A 17,945-nucleotide genomic window follows, 5' to 3' on the forward strand; every position below is an offset into this window, starting at 1 on the left:
TATCTCTCCTCTAGTACTCCAACCCTATATTTTTCCACATTGTCTTCTATCTGCCATGTCCTCACCTATTCATATAGCTTGTTCATATCCCCTTACACCTTCTCTGTAACTCAATCATGACCACATTGGTTACCTAACTTTTCCCAGTTATATTAGTGCTTTCTGTTAATGCATTTCATCTGCTTAGTGTTGAGAACCACAACTGGCATTAGTTCCTTTTGGCTAAGGATTATATCACAGGATATGGTACTGGGAAACCACCTAAATTTCTATTAATCATTATTGTGATTAAATTTGAGCCCCTTATCTCATAAAAGATGTGTTGGTGAGGATCCAGAGGAGATTCACAAGAATGAACCCAGGAGTGAAAGGATAAACATATGAGGATTGTTTAATGTCTTTGGGCCTGTACTTGACAGAATTCAGAAGGATGAGAGGAATCTCTTTGAAACTTAACAGATACTGAAAGACTGGATATGGAGAGGATGTTTCCATTAGTAAGAGAGTATAGAATCTGAGAGCACAGCCTCTCAGAAATAAAGGGATGCTCCTTCAAAACAGAAGAGGAGGAATTTCTTGATCAAAAAAAGCTGAATCTGGAATTTGTTGCCAGATGTCTGTGAGGCCAAGTCATTGGGTATATATAGGGCAGAGACTGATAGGTTCTTGATGGGTAAGAAAGTTAAAAGTTACAGTGGAAGGCAGAGAATTGGGTTGAAAAAAAATCAATGTTTGAATGGTTGAGGAGACTTGGGCTAAATGGCCTTATCCTGCTCCTATATCTTTTAGTATAAACTGCTGTTGGAAATCGAATTTTCATATTAAGAGAGAAGCTGAATTGTCCTGGGCTAAGACAATGTCAACAAGTATAGGAAAAGAACAGCTGTCACATCATGGGTAAAGCCTTCCTAACCATTGAGCACATCTACATGAAACATTGTCACTGGAAAGCAGCATCCATCATCAGGGACCCCCACCGTCCAGGAAATGGTGTTTTCTTGCTGCTGCCATCTGCAAGAAGGTACAAGAACCTCAGGACTCACACCACCAGGTTCAGGAACAGTTACTACCCCTCACCATCAGGCTCTTGAATCAAAGAGGATAACTTCACCTGCCCCATCATTGAAATGTTCTGGCAACCAATGGACTCACTTTCAAGGCCTCTTCATCTTATGTTCTTGATATTTATTGCTTATTTATTTAATATTATTAACTCTGTATTGCAGTTTGTTCTCTTCTGCACGCTGGTTGAATGCTCTAGTGAGCGGTCTTTCATTTATTCATTTATGGTTATTATTCTGTAATTTATTGGGTAAGCCCAAAGAAAATGAATCTCAGGACTGTATATGGTGACATATATGTACTTTGATTTACCATCAAGTAATATAACTTACTTTGAACACCTATGGAGCTGTTCCCAGTATGGGTAAATTGCCACTTAGCCTGACTAATTATGCTGGTTACACAATTCTGATGTTTACCTCTGAGTACAGTGAGTCTGCTATGTCCATTTTTTCTTGTTTGTAAAACACATTGGCCATATGGTAATACCCACCAGCTACGTGAATATCGGACACACCAAATACCCGAGTAGCATGGTAAATCTGTCAAAGGTAAATTTCTGCCATTAGTTTCTTTCAAATAGTTTTACATTCAATGACATATTTTGTTCTGTCAAGTAATGCCAGTGAACAAGCAGAATGGCTCAAATTTTAATCATAAATTCATCCATGCTATGCCCATTCCTGCTTGATATATATCAAAACATGATGCACTAAGACTGATTACCTGTGTTTCCCCCCCCCCCCACCCCCACCAAACCCTGTCCTAGTGTTTATATTATGAGGGAAATGCATGTTGGAATCTCTACAGCACACCTTTAGATTAGATTGCAAGACAGGTCTCCCTAATTGACATAGAACCCTTTGTTATTTGAAAATTTGTTTAAGTGCGAAGCAGATTACTATTATTTCCTGTAGATAAAATTTAGTTTGGTAATGAAGTACTCAGAAGGTGTGTTGAAGGAAGAAGATGACACAATGGCACTTTACTGATCCACACTTAGTCGGTTCAGTTCTGCCAGTTTGTCACGGGGGGGGGGGGGGGGGGGGGTGGAATTCATGCCCTCCTGGCTAGAGTTACTCCCTAACACTATTGTTCATCTGTCATTTTCCAGATAGAGGCACCTCACTGCTTGTTGTATTTGTGCAACTCGCTGCCTGACCACTGTATGACAATTTATAAGGAGGCTCCAGTAATGTTGCAAGAAATGAAATCAATTTCCCACTATTGTTTAAGTGAGTGAAATCCCTGCTAAGTGAAGAATCAGATTTGGGGAAAAAAAATGTCCTTAGAGCGAACATTCATTAGGAAAATGTTTGCCAAGCAGGGAAGAATGGTACAGGACTTGAGACATAGAACAAGCCATTCAGCCCAACTAGTCCACAGCAGCACTCGTGTTCCATCCCAGACCTTCTCATCTCTCCCCATCTAAATCTACCAGCATTGCCCTCTGTACCTTTCTCTCATGTATTTGCCCAGCTTCAGCTTAAATCATCAGTACTATTTTCTACAACCATTTCCAGGGGTAGCAAGTTCCACATTCTTGCTACTCTTTAGGTAAAAAGTTTCTCTTTGAATTGCTTATTGGATTTTTTTGGTCTCTATATTGATAGTCTTCAGATTTGTTTTTGCCTAGTTGAATCATTTTCACTGTATTCACCCAATCAAAATCTTGCATTGTTTAAAAAAAATCTATATATGGCATTGTGAGTGTTGAGATGTTCTTTCCTAGTACTAAAACATTCTTGTACTCATTTACACACCATTTAAAATTGTTTCCAATGTTGTTCTAATTGAAGTATCAACACTATTACCCATTTAATTTCAAGTTTGCAGCCTTTCAAAATCAGCTTTTCTCCACTTTATTAACCTGATTCTTGGCATAGTGTTATGATTTTGCAGTGCATGATGTTAAGATCAATATTGCCTCATAGTTCCTCTCCCCTACCTACTCTAGGTCATTCCTTATGCAATAGATAAACATCTTTGTTAAATATTTCAAATATTGAGCTAGGAAAGAGACCTCTACAAATTGGTGGAAACACCATTTCCACCTCCTCTTCATTTATCTCATAAACAAGTAATATTGGGATAGCTTAAATTCCCTGTGAATTTTTAAATGTTTTATGCATATTCCCTAATTGATGTGCATATATATTTCCCTTTTTTGCACTGCTATGCCCATTAGTGCAATTGCTCCTTTATTATCTTTTAGCCCATTTGTCTTCCTTATTGCAATGTTTTACCTTTCTAATGCCACTGTTTTATCCCTGATAAGTATCACTACCTTTTCTCCTTTTAATCCCCTCTCAAACATTTTAAGTACATATGCTATAACCTGGGACATTTAATTCCTTCTCCTGTAGCCATGTCTCAGTAAACCCTTGCAGGCCAGTTCTTGTCAGCACATGATTATGTTTCATTATGGTCACTGTGTGGATTGCTGGGCAAGTAGTCTAATTCATTTTTAATATGATTTATTCTCACTTCATGGTTTATATTTCAGACCCTGCTCTGAAACCTTTTCATCCTTTTAATCAGTGTCCTCCTTTATGTTTTCCTCTACTCTCTTTTGTTGTTCTATTTATATGTTGACTGTTTTTTAAAAAAATCCCTCCCCACCTCTCTCTCTCAGCGGGCTCCACCTCCCATCTCAGTTAGTTAAAGCCCTCAGTACAACTCTTTGACTCATGACCATGAAAAGAAGGATAATAATCATGCTGATAATGCTGAATATTTTGAGGATAAATATTCACTGTGCAAACAAGCCAGAAAAGGGGCTGAGGTATGGTGTACAGAGGAAAGGAAAACACTTCTTCATTTCTCTGTTCATGAGAAAGGGTGATGGATCGAGATAAGGTGACGTTATTATTCATGTCAATAGTTATGGATGAGGAGTACCTCATTACACAAAAACAAGATTTATATAGTGCTCCTTGGAGTCAATAAAGAGCATCTGAAATGTGATCATTGTTGCAATGTGGGAAATGCAGCAGTCCATTTACATACTCAGATTTGATACATGATCAGTCAGTGTGTTTTTAGTAATGTTGCCTTGGGAATAGAAATATAGAAGACCTACTGCACAATACAGGCCCTTCAGTTCACAATGTTGTGCCAAATATATGTACAAAATAAATCTGGAACAACTCCCATCTGTAGTTCACAATACTACTTCAGGCAATGGATCAGGTTCAGTTTAACATGTTGTTTGAGATGATTAATTCAGCCAGTGCAGTGCTTCTTTGGAGTATCAGCCTTGATTTTGTGTTCAAGTCTCAACAGAGGCTCCTGAACCCACTGTGTTCTACCATACATCAACACCTGAGCTAGAGTGGAAGAACCTAGAGCACAAAATAGTGCCTAAATATAGGATAAAAATGTTGCCAGGAAGCATTTGAATGATTTAGCTTAAACACTGTGGCTATCTCCATCAGTTCCTTCAGCCAGGCAGAAGCTACACTAGTGACATACTTGGTTAAGAAGACTGGGATGTATTTCTACAAACCTTATTTGTGCTTCCAGATTGGAGGGAGGGAAAAAAATGAAACAGAAAGAATATTATTAATGTTTCTCTTTGTCAACTGAGTTCTTCTCAAATACTTACATCATCAGCAAAGTACCAGAGTGCTTTGTCATATTCACATTTGGCAGTGTACAGCAGACCCAGATTTCGGTACAACTTGTATTGAATGGCATTAATACACTCCGTGGTCTTCATCATTGTCCACTGAGCTTGGGATAGATATTCTTCTGCTTCATGCAATCGGCCAAGGCCTGAGAAGAAAACGGAGAAATTTACCAACTGTGCATTAACACACAAGCCCAATAAATATAATTCATTTGACTATTGGCCCAACGCATTGATGCAATCATGAAGAAGGTGTGCCCATGGGACTTCTTCTTAGGAGTTTGAGATTTGTCTCTGGCAAATTTTATAGATATACAGTGGAGAGCATTCTGAGTGGTTGCATTACAGTCTGGCATGGAGGTGCTAATACACAGGAATGCAAAAGACTGCAGGGGTCGTAGACTTGCCCAGTTCCATCTTGGGCACAACCCTTCCCACCATCAAGTACACCTTTAAGAGGGGCTGCCTTGAGAATGCAGCATCCAAGAACCTCATCTTCTGGAACTTGTGTTACTCCCATTAGGGAAGAGGTACAGGAGCCTGAAGACCCACACTTAACATTTCAAGAGTAGCATCTTCCCCTCCACCATCAGTTTTCTAAATGGTCCATGAGCCCTATCTTACTGTTCATCTTTTGCGCAATTTGTGTTTTTGTAGCTTATACTAATTTTATGTCTTTCATAAAAAATTAATTGCTGCATAACAACAAATTTCATTACATGTGTTAGTGACATGAATCTGATTCTGGTTGGCAATGTCATTAACTATTGTAGTAAGCAATGTAAAGCAGCATGCACAGGTTGGTAGATTGAATCAATATCAAGTTCTGCTCTGATTTCTGTCCTGTTAATTACTAACTGGCTAGGTTCAAAAGTTCAACGTAAATTTATTATTGAAGTACATATATGTCACCATATACATTTCTGATATTCATTTTCTTCTGAGCATTCACAGTAAGTACTTAGAAACACCACAGAATCAATGAAAAACCCTTTCTTAACAAAACAATCACATAACCCACAAGCAAAAGTGGGAGAGCATTTTGGATGATCATAATTCTATCTCCTTTACAATAGCATTGGAGAGTGATAGGAACAGACAAGTTAGAAAAACGTTTAATTGGAGTACGGAGAATTATGACACTATCAGGCAAGAACTTGGAAGCTTAAATTGGGAACAGATGTTCTCAGGGAAAGGTACAGAAGAAATGTGGCAAATGTTCAGGGGATATTTGTGTGGAGTTCTGCAAAGGTACGTTACAATGAAACGGAAGTTATGGTAGGGTACAGGAATTGTGGTGTACAAAGGCTGTAGTAAATCTAGTCAAGAAGAAAAGAAAAGCTTACGAAAGGTTCAGAGAGTTAGGTAATGTTAGAGAGCTAGAAGATTATAAGACTAACAGGAAGGAGCTCAAAAGGGAAATTAAGAGAGCCAGAAGGGGCCATGAGAAGGCCTTGGTGGGCAGGATTAAGGAAATTCCCAAGGCATTCTACAAGTATATAAAGAGCAAGAGGATAAGATGAGAAAGTATAGGACCTATCAAGTGTGACAGTGGGAAAGTGTGTATGGAACCGGAGGAGGTACTTAAATGAATACTTTACTTAAGTATTCACTATGGAAAAGGATCTTGGTGATTGTAGTGATGACTTGCAGCAGACTGAAAAGCTTGAGCAGGTAGATATTAAGAAAGAGGATGTGTTGGAGTTTTTGGAAAGCATCAAGTTGGATAAGTCGCCGGGACTGGATGAGATGTACCCCAGGCTACTGTGGAAGGTAAGGGAGGAGATTGCTGAGCCTCTGGCAATGATCTTTGCATCATCAATGGAGGTGGGAGAGGTTCCGGAGGATTGGAGGGTTGCAGATGTTATTCCCTTATTCAAGAAAGGGAGTAGAGATAGCCCAGGAAATTATAGACCAGTGAGTCTTACTTCAGTGGTTGGTAAGGGGATGGAGAAGATAGTGAGAGGCAGGATTTATGAACATTTGGAGAGGTATAATATGAATAGGAATAGTCAGCATGGCTTTGTCAAGGGGAGGTTGTGCCTTACAAGCCTGATTGAACTTTTTGAGGATGTGACTAAACACATTGATGAAGGAAGAACAGTAGATGTAGTGTATATGGATTTCAGCAAGGCATTTGATAAAGTACCCCATGCAAGGCTTATTGAGAAAGTAAGGAGGCATGGGATCCAAGGGGACATTGCTTTGTGGATCCAGAACTGGCTTGCCCACAGAAGGCAAAGAGTGGTTGTAGACAGGTCATATTCTGCATGGAGTTTGGTGACCAGTGGTGTGCCTCGGATTTGTTCTGGGACCCTTACTCTTCATGATTTTTATAAATGACCTGGATGAGGAAGTGGAGGGATGGGTTAGTAAGTTTGCTGATAACACAAAGGTTGGGGGTGTTATGGATAGTGTAGAGGGCTGTCAGAGGTTGCAGCGGGACATTGATAGGATGCAAAACTGGGCTGAGAAGTGGCAGATGGAGTTGAACCCAGATAAGTGTGAAGTGGTTCATTTTGGTAGGTCAAATATGATGGAAGAATATAGTATTAATTGTAAGACTCTTGGCAGTGTGGAGGATCAGAGGGATTTTGGGGTCCGAGTCCATAGGACGCTCAAAGCAGCTCCGCAGGTTGACTCTGTGGTTAAGAAGGCATATGGTGTATTGGCCTTCATCAATCGTGAAATTGAATTTAGGAGCCGAGAAGTAATGTTGCAGCTATATAGGACCCTGGTCAGACCCCACTTGGAGTACTGTGCACAGTTCTGGTCGCCTCACTACAGGAAGGATGTGGAAGCCATAGAAAGAGTTCAGAGGAAATTTACAAGGATGTTGCCTGGATTGGGGAGCATGCCTTATGAAAACAGGTTGACTGAACTCAGCCTTTTCTCCTTGGAGTGACAGAGGATGAGAGTAAACACGAAATACACTGCAGATGCTGGGGTCAAAGCAACACGTACAACATGCTGGAGGAACTCAGCAGGTCGGGCAGCATCCGTGGAAACAAGCAGTCAACGTTTCGGGCCAAGACCCTTCGTCAGGACTGATATCAGGGGTAAGTTTTTTACGCAGAGAGTGGTGAGCACGTGGAATGGGCTGCCGGCAACGGTGGTGGAGGCGGATACGATAGGGTCTTTTAAGAGACTCCTGGATGGGTACATGGAGCTTAGAAAAATAGAAGGCTATGGGTAAGCCTAGTAATTTCTAAGGTAGGGACATGTTTGGCACAATGTTATGGGCTGAAGGGCCTGTCAGTTTTCTATGTTTCTACGTTTCTAAAAGACAAAAAAACTCTGTGAATACAAAATTTAAAATAAATAAATAAATAAATAAGCAATAAATTCTGAGAACATGAAATAGAAAGTCCTTGAAAGTGACTCCATAGGTTTGGGAATAGTTCAGTGTTGGGGTGAGTGAAATTGAGTGAATTTATCCTCTTTGGTTCAAGAACCTAATGTTTGGGGGTAATAACTGCTGCTGAACCTGGTGGTGTGGGTCCCGAAGCTCCTGTACTTCCTCCTGGAGACAGCAACGAGAAGAGAGCACTGCCTGGATGGTGGGGATCCTCGATGATGGATGTTGCTTTCCTGTGACACTGCTCCTTCTGGACGTGCTCAATGGTGGAGAGAGCTTTACCTGTGAAGAACTGAGCTATATCCACTACTTATTGTAGGCTTTTCCTTTAAAGGGATTTGTTCCACTCAACCAGACTTTCAGTCCCTCCTATACGCTGATTCGACACCACCTTTAATTCAGCCAATGACAGTGGTATCGTCAGCAAACCTGGAGTTGTACTTAGCCTCACAGTTATAAATATAAAGTGGGTAGAGCAGGGGGCTAAACACACAGACTTTCAATAGACATATAAGATTAACACTTGGAAAAGGCTCTCAACAAATATTGGTACCAGAGTAAAAATGCTTTATTAACACTCCAGAAATATTCCATTTTTTGCTGTCATTGTATGAGAAAATCACAGAAAAATTATTATAAAGCACTTTTCAATTAATGGGATTCTAGTTCAATGAAAGAAAGCACATCCTCCTTTTAAAATCTGTTAGTTTTCTGAAAATTAAGACCATAAGATATTGGAGCAGAACGAGGCCATTCCATCATGGCTGATCCATTTTCCCTCTCAGCCCCAGTTTTCTGCCTTCTCCCCATATCCCTTCATGCTTGGACTAATCAAGACTCTATCAACCTCTGCCTTAATATACCCAATGACTTGGCCTCCACAGCCCACCTGTGGTAGCGAATTCCATAGATTCACCACTCTCTTGCTAAAGAAATTCCTCCTCATTCCTGTTCCAATAGGACGTCCCTCTATTGAGGCTGGGACCTCTGGTCTTAGGAAACATCCTCTCCATATCCACTCTTATTGAGGCCTTTCAACATTCCATAGGTTTCATTGGTCACCCCTCATTTTTCTGAATTCCAGTTAGTAAAGGCCCAGAGCCATCGAATGCTCTTCATATGACAAGCCTTTCAATCCCAGAATCATTTTCATGAATGTCCTTTGAACCCTCTCCAATGTTAGCACATCCTTTCTTAGATAAGGGACCCAAAACTGCTCACAATACTCTTGAGTGTGGCCTCACTAGTGCTTTATAAAGCCTCAACATTACAAATTAATATACATCATAGGGATCAAATGTTCAATATTTCCACACACAATCTCCATTCTGGAGTTGACAAAGTTCCAAGAAGAGTTGCTGCCATGGCAATGCAATTTTTTTTCATGAAAGTACGCCTTAGTCACACATTTTGAAGCAAGAAGATGAAAATGGTGGGGGGAGGGGGGAACCCCACAAGCAATCAAATGAAGAAGTAATGGTTTTCTAATTGTTCCAGTCCACTCCTTTAATAAGCTGTTCAATTAAATTCCTTTGCAATCCATACTTAACTGATCACACAACTAATTTATGCTATCATCCCTCATCATTTAACCCCTTTAGTTGAGAATTATGTTGGTGAAACTGCTCTGTCCTCACTTCTTGAAGTTCAGTGCCTAGAACCACAGTACTCTAGAATTCAACCACTGTAATGCGACTTCTAGCCCTCCCACATAAAGGCAAGCAATCCACTTTTGAAAATTGTTATAGCAGTTATTCTGTAGCTCTTACAAATTTCTGTACTTGGACCCTTAAGATATTTTTTTCTGTTTCTCAGGTCCTCGTGCCATTTAGGAAACAATTGTATTTATCTTCTTAATATCAAAAATGGACAGTTTGTAATGACGTAGTTTAATGACTGGTTAGTTCCTCACAGGGGACATGGCAATCCATGTAGTACATTGAACATTCTTACCGATACTAGCTTCAGCCAGGAGTAATTGCGACGGCACTAACTCAGCGGAGAGGCTGCCGTAAACAGCAGATGCAAAGCGCATGGACTGCAAGGCTCCAGGGATAGCCTCTTCATGTTTACCCTCAAACAGAAGCTTTTGAGCCACAGTTCGTGTCAGATCAATGAGATATTTCTGTAAAAGCAAAAGCATTCGAAAGAAATATAAACCATCAGTGTTAAATATTATTAAACCTAGGAAATGCAGATGCTGGAAATTTTAAAGATAAACAGAAAATCTGGAAATACACACCAGGTCAACGAGTGTATGTGGAGAGAAGGAGAAGGTCATGTTTTAGGTGTAAGCCCAGTTGATAGAGCTGGAAAAATGGGGGAAAAACAAGTATGTTTTAAGTTGGAGAGAGTGGAAAGAACAGAGAGAACAGAAGGACATTCAAAGGTTGTCCAGGTAACAAATATCTAATTGCCAACTGTTATGGAGAGAGAAAAGAAAGCAAAGAACATGTTAGAATTACCAGAACCAGAGAACAAGAATTGCTGGAAGAGATAATACTGAAACTACGTTGCAGATCTGACATGCATCTGTGTAAAGAGAGCAAAAGTAAGTTAATCTTACAGGAGGTTGGCATTATATGAGAGCACTGACATAAACGGGAAAGGCCAGCAAACTGCAACTGCTGAATTCAACATAGGTTCCCATACATCGCAACCTGTCTAGATGGATGATGAGGTGCTGAAACACTGTAGGAGGCCAAAGAAAGAGAAGTCCATAAGACCATAAGATATAGGCGCAGGAGTAGGCCATTCAGCCCATCGAGTCTTCTCCGCCATTCAATACTGGGCTAATCCAATTCTTCCAATCAGCCCCACTCCCCTGCCTTCTCCCCATACCCTATGATGCTCTGGCTAATCAAGAACTTATCTTTGCCTTAAATGCACCCAATGACTTGGCCTCCATAGCTGCTCGTGGCAACAAATTCCACAGATTTACCACCCTCTGACTAAAGTAATGTCTCTGCATCTCTGATCTAAATGGACGTCCTTCAATCCTGAAGTTGTTCCCCCTTGTTCTAGACTCCCTTATCATGGGAAATAACTTTGCCATATCAAATCTATTCAGGCCTTTTAACATTTGGAATGTTTCTATGAGATCCCCCCCCCCCCCCATTCTCCTGAACTCCAGGGAATACAGCCCAAGAGCTGCCAGACATTCCTCATACGGTAAGTCTAAGTATTAATTAACATTAATTTTTTTTGTGTTAAGTATGTTACTTTCTACAGCAACCAATTAATATAATGACTATAATGTGCTTGGCTAAAGACATCCACTTAAGAGAATGAGTAATTTTGTAGTTCAACTTTTACTGAAAGGCTTTTCTATAGAAACAATTTAGTGGTACTCCATCAAACCTCATGCCCCAAGCTTCATGTGCTAATTGAGAAAGTGGATGTTGACAAGCTGTTCAACAATGGGAGAGCAATGTAACCACATTTGATATTCCACATATAAATGTATTTTGACAAGGATTACTATCAGTACAACAATCTGACAAGGAGCAAGAACCCTGGGTGCATTTTAAAATTTTTTATTAACGCCAGTTCAAGTAACTCACACTTCCAAGTGACAAACATAACTTAATGATCAGTTATGAATGAAGTTCAAACTGCCTTGTGAATATAGGTTGACTTTTTACTTAATACAGTATACCTAATTGACACAAATGAGCTATTGTTTCTCAGGCTTTTGTTGGGCCTCACTGGAACAGTGCAAGAAGCCACAGATAAAGAGGTCAGACTGGAATGGAATAAGGGTATTAATGCAGCACCGTCACTCCCGTGAATGGAATGCAGCTGATTTGCAAAACATTCATCCGACCTGCAGTTGTTTTCTCCAGAGTAGGGGAGATTACATTATGAACACCAAATGCACTACACTAGATTGGAATCACTGCTTCACCCGGAAAGACTTTGGGTCCCTGGGTGGCAGGGAGGGAAGAGGTGAAAGAAGAGGTATTGAATCTCCTGCTGTTGCATGGGGAAGTGACAAAACGTGGAGAAAGAATTAATTCATCTTTTTTTCATTTACAACACTAAATCTAAAATATCCAGCTTCCATTTTGGTTTCTCAACATACTGATCTAGAAAACAATCTCTTGTACACTCCAGATGTTTCTTTTCCTCTATGCTATTTAATCTGATTTGGTTTGCTCAGTATATTTTAAGACCCCATAGCTATTGTATTACTTTTTTCAGCAGGCATCTATCTATTTTTTGACTCATGCTCAAGAAAATTGACTCATTCACAGCTCATTCTTGTGCAAAAGAAATCACATGCGTGCATATGCCCCAGTAGAACTGTGTTCATTCAGTCAATCTCCTAGTAGGAGAAGGGCCTAATCACCTTATGGGTGTGGTCTGCAGTCTCCAATTGCAGAAATTGTAAAAAAAATTACAGGACATTTTTATACACAGTTAGGGTGCATAACAGTTCCACCAAAATACCAAAATTCCTTTGTTTTACCTTAAGAAATGTAAAACTACTTCTGACATTGCTTTCCCTGTGATTCATTGGAAAACTTGCCCTCTGTCAATATCCAATCATTACAAGGTTTAATCAAGCAATACATGATTATGACTCACTCTCTCCAGAGATCATTTGTATTTCCAAATCATCTTTGGTAACCTTTTGTATTGAACAGATTTGTCATCTACCTGCACTTCTGTGGTAATAAATTTCTTTGGAAACAGCGTCACTTACTTCGAGAGACCTATTATCTCTTTTCCACTTTCTTTACCACCACTGTTTTCTATTACTGACATTGTGATAATCTGTTACGTGCTGTTTGGCTGTCATGCTTGTTAGCATTATAATCCCAGTGCCTTGTTTCCATTTTAGCACTTTGGATGATCCTGGAGATATAATTCAAATGCTTTATAAAACTCATTCTTTTCTGAATTTATATTTCTGGATCTGTTCTTAGAATATTGTTTTAGATTATTTTCTTGTGATACATCTTAAGAAGAAATTACAAAATTATATTCAGAAGAATTTGAATGTTAGTCTCTTAATATTATTGATCACTTTTTCTAATGTCCATACTAAGCAGCGACACACAATTTATATGCTTAAGATGCAGTATAAGGCTCTTTTTCCAGCCCTGCATTAAATCCTTCCAACAGCTAATGAAGATTTATTTTTTCCAGTGTACCATGTGACAAATGAATGTATCCATGAAACCTTGACTGATTTAATATCACTTTCATAAACTTGGCTTGCACTAATAGTGCGGACTATTTTCTAAATGGGAAGAAGGTTCAAACATCAGAGGTGCAAAGGGATTTTGGAGTTCTTGTGCAAGATTCCCAGATGGGTAATTTACAGCAACACACACAAAATGCTGATGGAACACAGCAGGACAGGCAGCATCTAAAGGAAGAAGTACAGCTGATGTTTCGGGCCGAGACCCTTCGTTGTGTGTGTTGCTTGAATTTCCAGCATCTGCAGATTTCCTTGTGTTTGGGGTAATTTACAGGTTGACTCTGTGGTAAAGAAGGCAAATGCAATGGTGGCATTTATTTCAAGGGGAATAGAATATAAAAGCAAGAAGATAATGGTGAGGCTTTATAAGGTACTAGTTGGGCTGCACTTGGAGTATTGTCAACAGTTTTAGGGCCCATATCTCAGGAAGGATGTGTTGTCATTTGAGAGGGTCTAGAGGAGGTTCACAAGGATGATTCCAGGAATAAAGGGGTTAACATATAAGGAGCATTTGGCAGCTTTGGGCCTGTACTATTGGAATTTAGAAGAATGCAGTGGGATCTCATTGAAACCTACTGAATGTTGAAAGACTATATAAGGTAGATGTGGAGAGGATGTTTCCTATGGTGGGGATATCCAGAACTAGAGGACACAGCCTCAAAATTGAGGAGGTATTTTTTTAGCCAGAGAGTAGTGAATCTGTGGAATGCTGTGCCACAGACTGTGGTGGAGGCCAAGTCCATGGATATATTTAAGGCAGAAGTGAATAGTTTGCTGATTGATCAGGGCATCAAAGGATATGGTGAGAAGGCAGGTGTATGGGGTTGAGTGGGATCCGGGATCAGCCGTGATAGAATGGCAGAGCAGACTCAATGGGCTGAATGGCCTAATTCTGCTCCTATGTCCTTTGCTCTATTGCTGCCCATTAATGGTGTAGAACTGCACAATGAACCAAGGCTCAACTGGAGAGTCAAGGTTTACTTCAGCCTACTTCAAAGTGATGGTTGACTATATCAGGAATGTGACTAGGAGGTCCTATGCTTCCATTATCCTTCAGGTACCTTTGTTGATTTTCATCAGTGATCACGCTCTCAACTGCACTGCCTAACCTCATTCTCAGGTCTTTCCTCACTACCGCCCTCCACCTCACACTGAACCCCCACCAAAATGATTCTCCTTCCCCAGTTATCTCCCTATAGATGTATCCTTCCTGGACTATTAAGCAGGCTCCCATCCTTCAGAATCCCTGACTATTTCCTCTTTTTCTAATTGTTTCCCAATTCACCCATCATCAATCACTCTTCCCCAACTGTCTGATTGATTGTTTTTCCAAGCTCCCAATCCCCCTCTCCTCCTGCCATTCATCCCCCAGTGCAGTCATTTCTCACCACCCCTCTCCTCATATACATCTCTTTTCTCTCCTACAGGTTGCTTTGTGAATTCCACTTTCTCCATGACAGAAGCCCATATTTGTGAGCTGCAGGGCATGCACAGCTTGTTTCATTGAACAATGTGCTTTTAGCTTCATGAGCCTCGTTCGAGTGCCCCTTCAATGTGGCTTTTCAGGCTATTAAGTTGTTAACTGCCCACTTCAAGCTCAGACATGTAGATAACCAAGTCCCAAGTCTATTTTCTAGTCAGTGCTGACTCAGATGATGTTGAAAACAACGGGAGTAGGAATAGAAGTTTTACACCTCAGTAAAGGAGTAAATAAGGAAGAAGGTACAAGAGCCTCAGGACTCACACCACCATGTCCAGGAACAGGTACTACCCCTCAATCATCAAGCTCTTGAACAAAAGGGATTACCTACACTCAAGTTCACTTGCCCCGTCATTGAGATGTTCCCACAAACAATGGACTTACTTTTAACCTTACTGTTCGTCTCATATTCGCGATACTTACTGTTTATTTATTTACTACTTTTGCTTCTTCTTTTTGCATTTGCACATCTTGTTGTCATCTGCACTCTGGTTGAATGCCCTAGTTGGGTGGTCTTTCAGTGATTCTGTTATAGTTATTATTCTATAGATTTCTTGAGTAAGCCCACAAGGAAATGAATCTCAAGTTTATATATGGTGACATATATGTACTTTGATAATAAAATTTACTTCGAATTTTGAAATAAAAGACAGCCTTCCTGGTGTGAAATGCTGCTGAGGACTGTAGTGCAGATTGAAATAGATGTTTTGCCAACACCTGGCCGTTATTTTGGGAAAACTCTGCCTGCAATCACATATACAAGATGACATTTATGGTTGCTGTTAGTGGAGAGGACAAGAGAAAACTGGAGCAAGAAAAATGAACAAAGTGGATGAAAGATACTTGGTGTTTACCTGTCTCTGCACCAGCTGCTCCTTACTGTGATCTCGCTCCTTTTTAGAGCTGAAGAATGGCAGTGGCATCCGTACTGGAATCAGAAGCTGACAAATCTTCTCATGGATTCCATTCCAATCCGCCGCTTGGTGTGTTACATCACTGAGAGAAGACAATTATGGGCACTTATTGATGAGAGATCATCCATAACGAAGGAATGCACAAAAGCTGGCTCAGTCAATAAATATGTGTCGACCATATATTGAGCAAATGGTTGTTGTTGTGATGTTGCATTTTAATCATATCTCATAGAACCATTCCAGACTCAATACTATACAGTCTATACCAATCTGGCTAGTGATTTTTGTTTTGTCCAAATTGCCCCATGTCAATCCCTCCTGCAAAGAGGAGTAATGAAATGACCAATGAGGTGTTAGTTAAGTGTGAAATGTTCTCTGGGGAAAATGTTTGGTTTTCTTCAAAAGTGCCATACTTCTATCACATCCAGCATAATGACTGAAATAGGCAGACAGTCCCAGGCTTAATGTCCAATAGAGAAACTCCAGATGGCATGGCATATATATATTCAATATTTTTATTAAAACTACTTCCTAAATATAAACACAAGAGATTCTGCAGATGCTGGAAATCCAGAGTAACACACATAAGATGCTGGAGGAACTCTGCAGGTCAGGCAGCATCTATGAAAATAAGATCTGGTACAAAGCAAGCAGGTATACTGTAAAGTGGGCCACCAAGAGAAAGCAGAAGATATCAGGATGCATGGTCAAAGGATACATGAGAAATGCAGTAACTTAGAAGGGAATTCTAGACGGTTGAAAGCATACTGTCTTTGTGAACATAGCAATGAAGGAATCAAAGGAAAGAGAAAATTTCATGTTGAAGGGAAAATAAGGAGATAGTGAGGATGCAGTCAAAGAAAGACTTGAATATAAGATTGAGAATTTTAAATTTGAGGTTTGGCGAACTAGTAGTCAACGTGGGACCTGAAGATGCCAACAGATGAGTGTATGTGACTTGTGGGATTGGGAGATTTGGGAATGAAACTCAAATGCACAGTGAAGGGATGGTAACTGAAAGGAAAGAAAGATTAGAGAGTGACATTAGATAGCAAGCAAGAAAGAAACTTGGGTAGTCAACAGCATAACAGGAATGGGGTTTCGACAACAGAAAGTAGATGCCAAAAGTGATGAGTTTGCAGAGGGCACAAGGTATGGAAGTGAAAATAAGATAGGAAAATGGATCTTTGGGAAATTTTAATGGGAAATGATGGAAAGAGATTTAAATTATGATGTGGACTCAAGAAATCTACGATCTATTCACATATTGTTAACACTGGAATTGGAAGAAGATTTTAAAGATGTGTTGGATAACAGAATAATGTTAGTTTCATAGTCCACTTACACCTTATCTCAACAACTTCAGTAGACCTACGCAAACTTCCACTTCTGTAGAGCGGACTTAGAATGAATTTAACCCTAAGGCAGATTTATTTTGATCATTTCTCATTGATATTCTTTTTCAATGGAAATTTTCAATACTTTATTTTGCCCAGAAAATTAAGCCGTGGGTAAGAAAATGAACTTTTAAAAAATAAAATCTCACACTTACAAGTAAATTCAGCAACTGATCTGACTCTATTTGAGGTATTTGCATTTTCTTTTTTAAAAGAATATTGTACTTTTCAGCATTAATCCAGTACCAGATTAAAATTTCATCTTTAGTAACAAAAAACTGATTACAGTTGTTTTCACCAACGTGCTAGATGTTTTCCCATTATTATTGAAGTTGCATTTGTACAGAATTATGTCATTTTATTGGTACTTGAATATCTTATAATTGATGCCTTCATAAATCTGCTCTGTCTGAATCACAAATTAATGAAAATTGTTGTACTCTGGAAAGCTTTAACTGTCAGTACAATTTCATAGGTCTAGCGAACCCCAGATGTTCGTTGTTTTCTTTACGATTAAGTTTATTTTCTCTGTTCCTTTGTAAAATGGGTACTTTAGTTCATTCAACTATTGATAGCAACTTTAAACAAATCTGAAATGGAGTCGGAATCCTTCCCCATAGTTCTTGTTTGGTCAGCTGCCTAACTAGATTTAGCCACGGTGAAACGCAAGCCTTTACTCACCAGTAGAAAGTCACCCTGCACTGGGTGCACATAATGTGAGCGGTTTTTTGGCATATCTCACATTCCATTTTGACACCCTTGGGATTAGCAAGCGGATAAATAGAGGAACTTAGCATGTCGATATCTTGGGAGATCAATTCTTATCGGAAACCCTCTCTGCTCCTGAAGTGTAGTGTTACTAAGGACTTGGGACACGTTGCTAGGGACTTGTGA

General features: G+C 39.7%; 1 protein-coding gene across 2 annotated transcripts in view; it reads right to left on the bottom strand.

Moving 5' to 3' along the window:
* zmynd12 (zinc finger, MYND-type containing 12) overlaps positions 1 to 17,891 on the bottom strand; it is a 27,931-nt gene extending 10,040 nt beyond the window's left edge. Inside the window, exons 1-5 of one of the 2 annotated variants that reach the window (XM_073031807.1) lie at positions 17,733 to 17,891; positions 15,595 to 15,736; positions 10,005 to 10,176; positions 4,670 to 4,839; positions 1,482 to 1,604 (exon numbers count right to left, since the gene is read on the bottom strand). In XM_073031807.1, the coding sequence (XP_072887908.1) occupies positions 1,482 to 1,604; positions 4,670 to 4,839; positions 10,005 to 10,176; positions 15,595 to 15,736; positions 17,733 to 17,848 (723 nt within the window). In that variant the 5' untranslated portion in view covers positions 17,849 to 17,891. The remainder of the gene's footprint in view (positions 1 to 1,481; positions 1,605 to 4,669; positions 4,840 to 10,004; positions 10,177 to 15,594; positions 15,737 to 17,732) is intronic. The other variant, XM_073031808.1, reaches the window with a different exon arrangement.
* Positions 17,892 to 17,945: the final 54 nt, after the last annotated feature.

Source organism: Hemitrygon akajei, chromosome 29 (assembly GCF_048418815.1).
Source record: "Hemitrygon akajei chromosome 29, sHemAka1.3, whole genome shotgun sequence".
NCBI lineage: Eukaryota > Metazoa > Chordata > Chondrichthyes > Myliobatiformes > Dasyatidae > Hemitrygon > Hemitrygon akajei.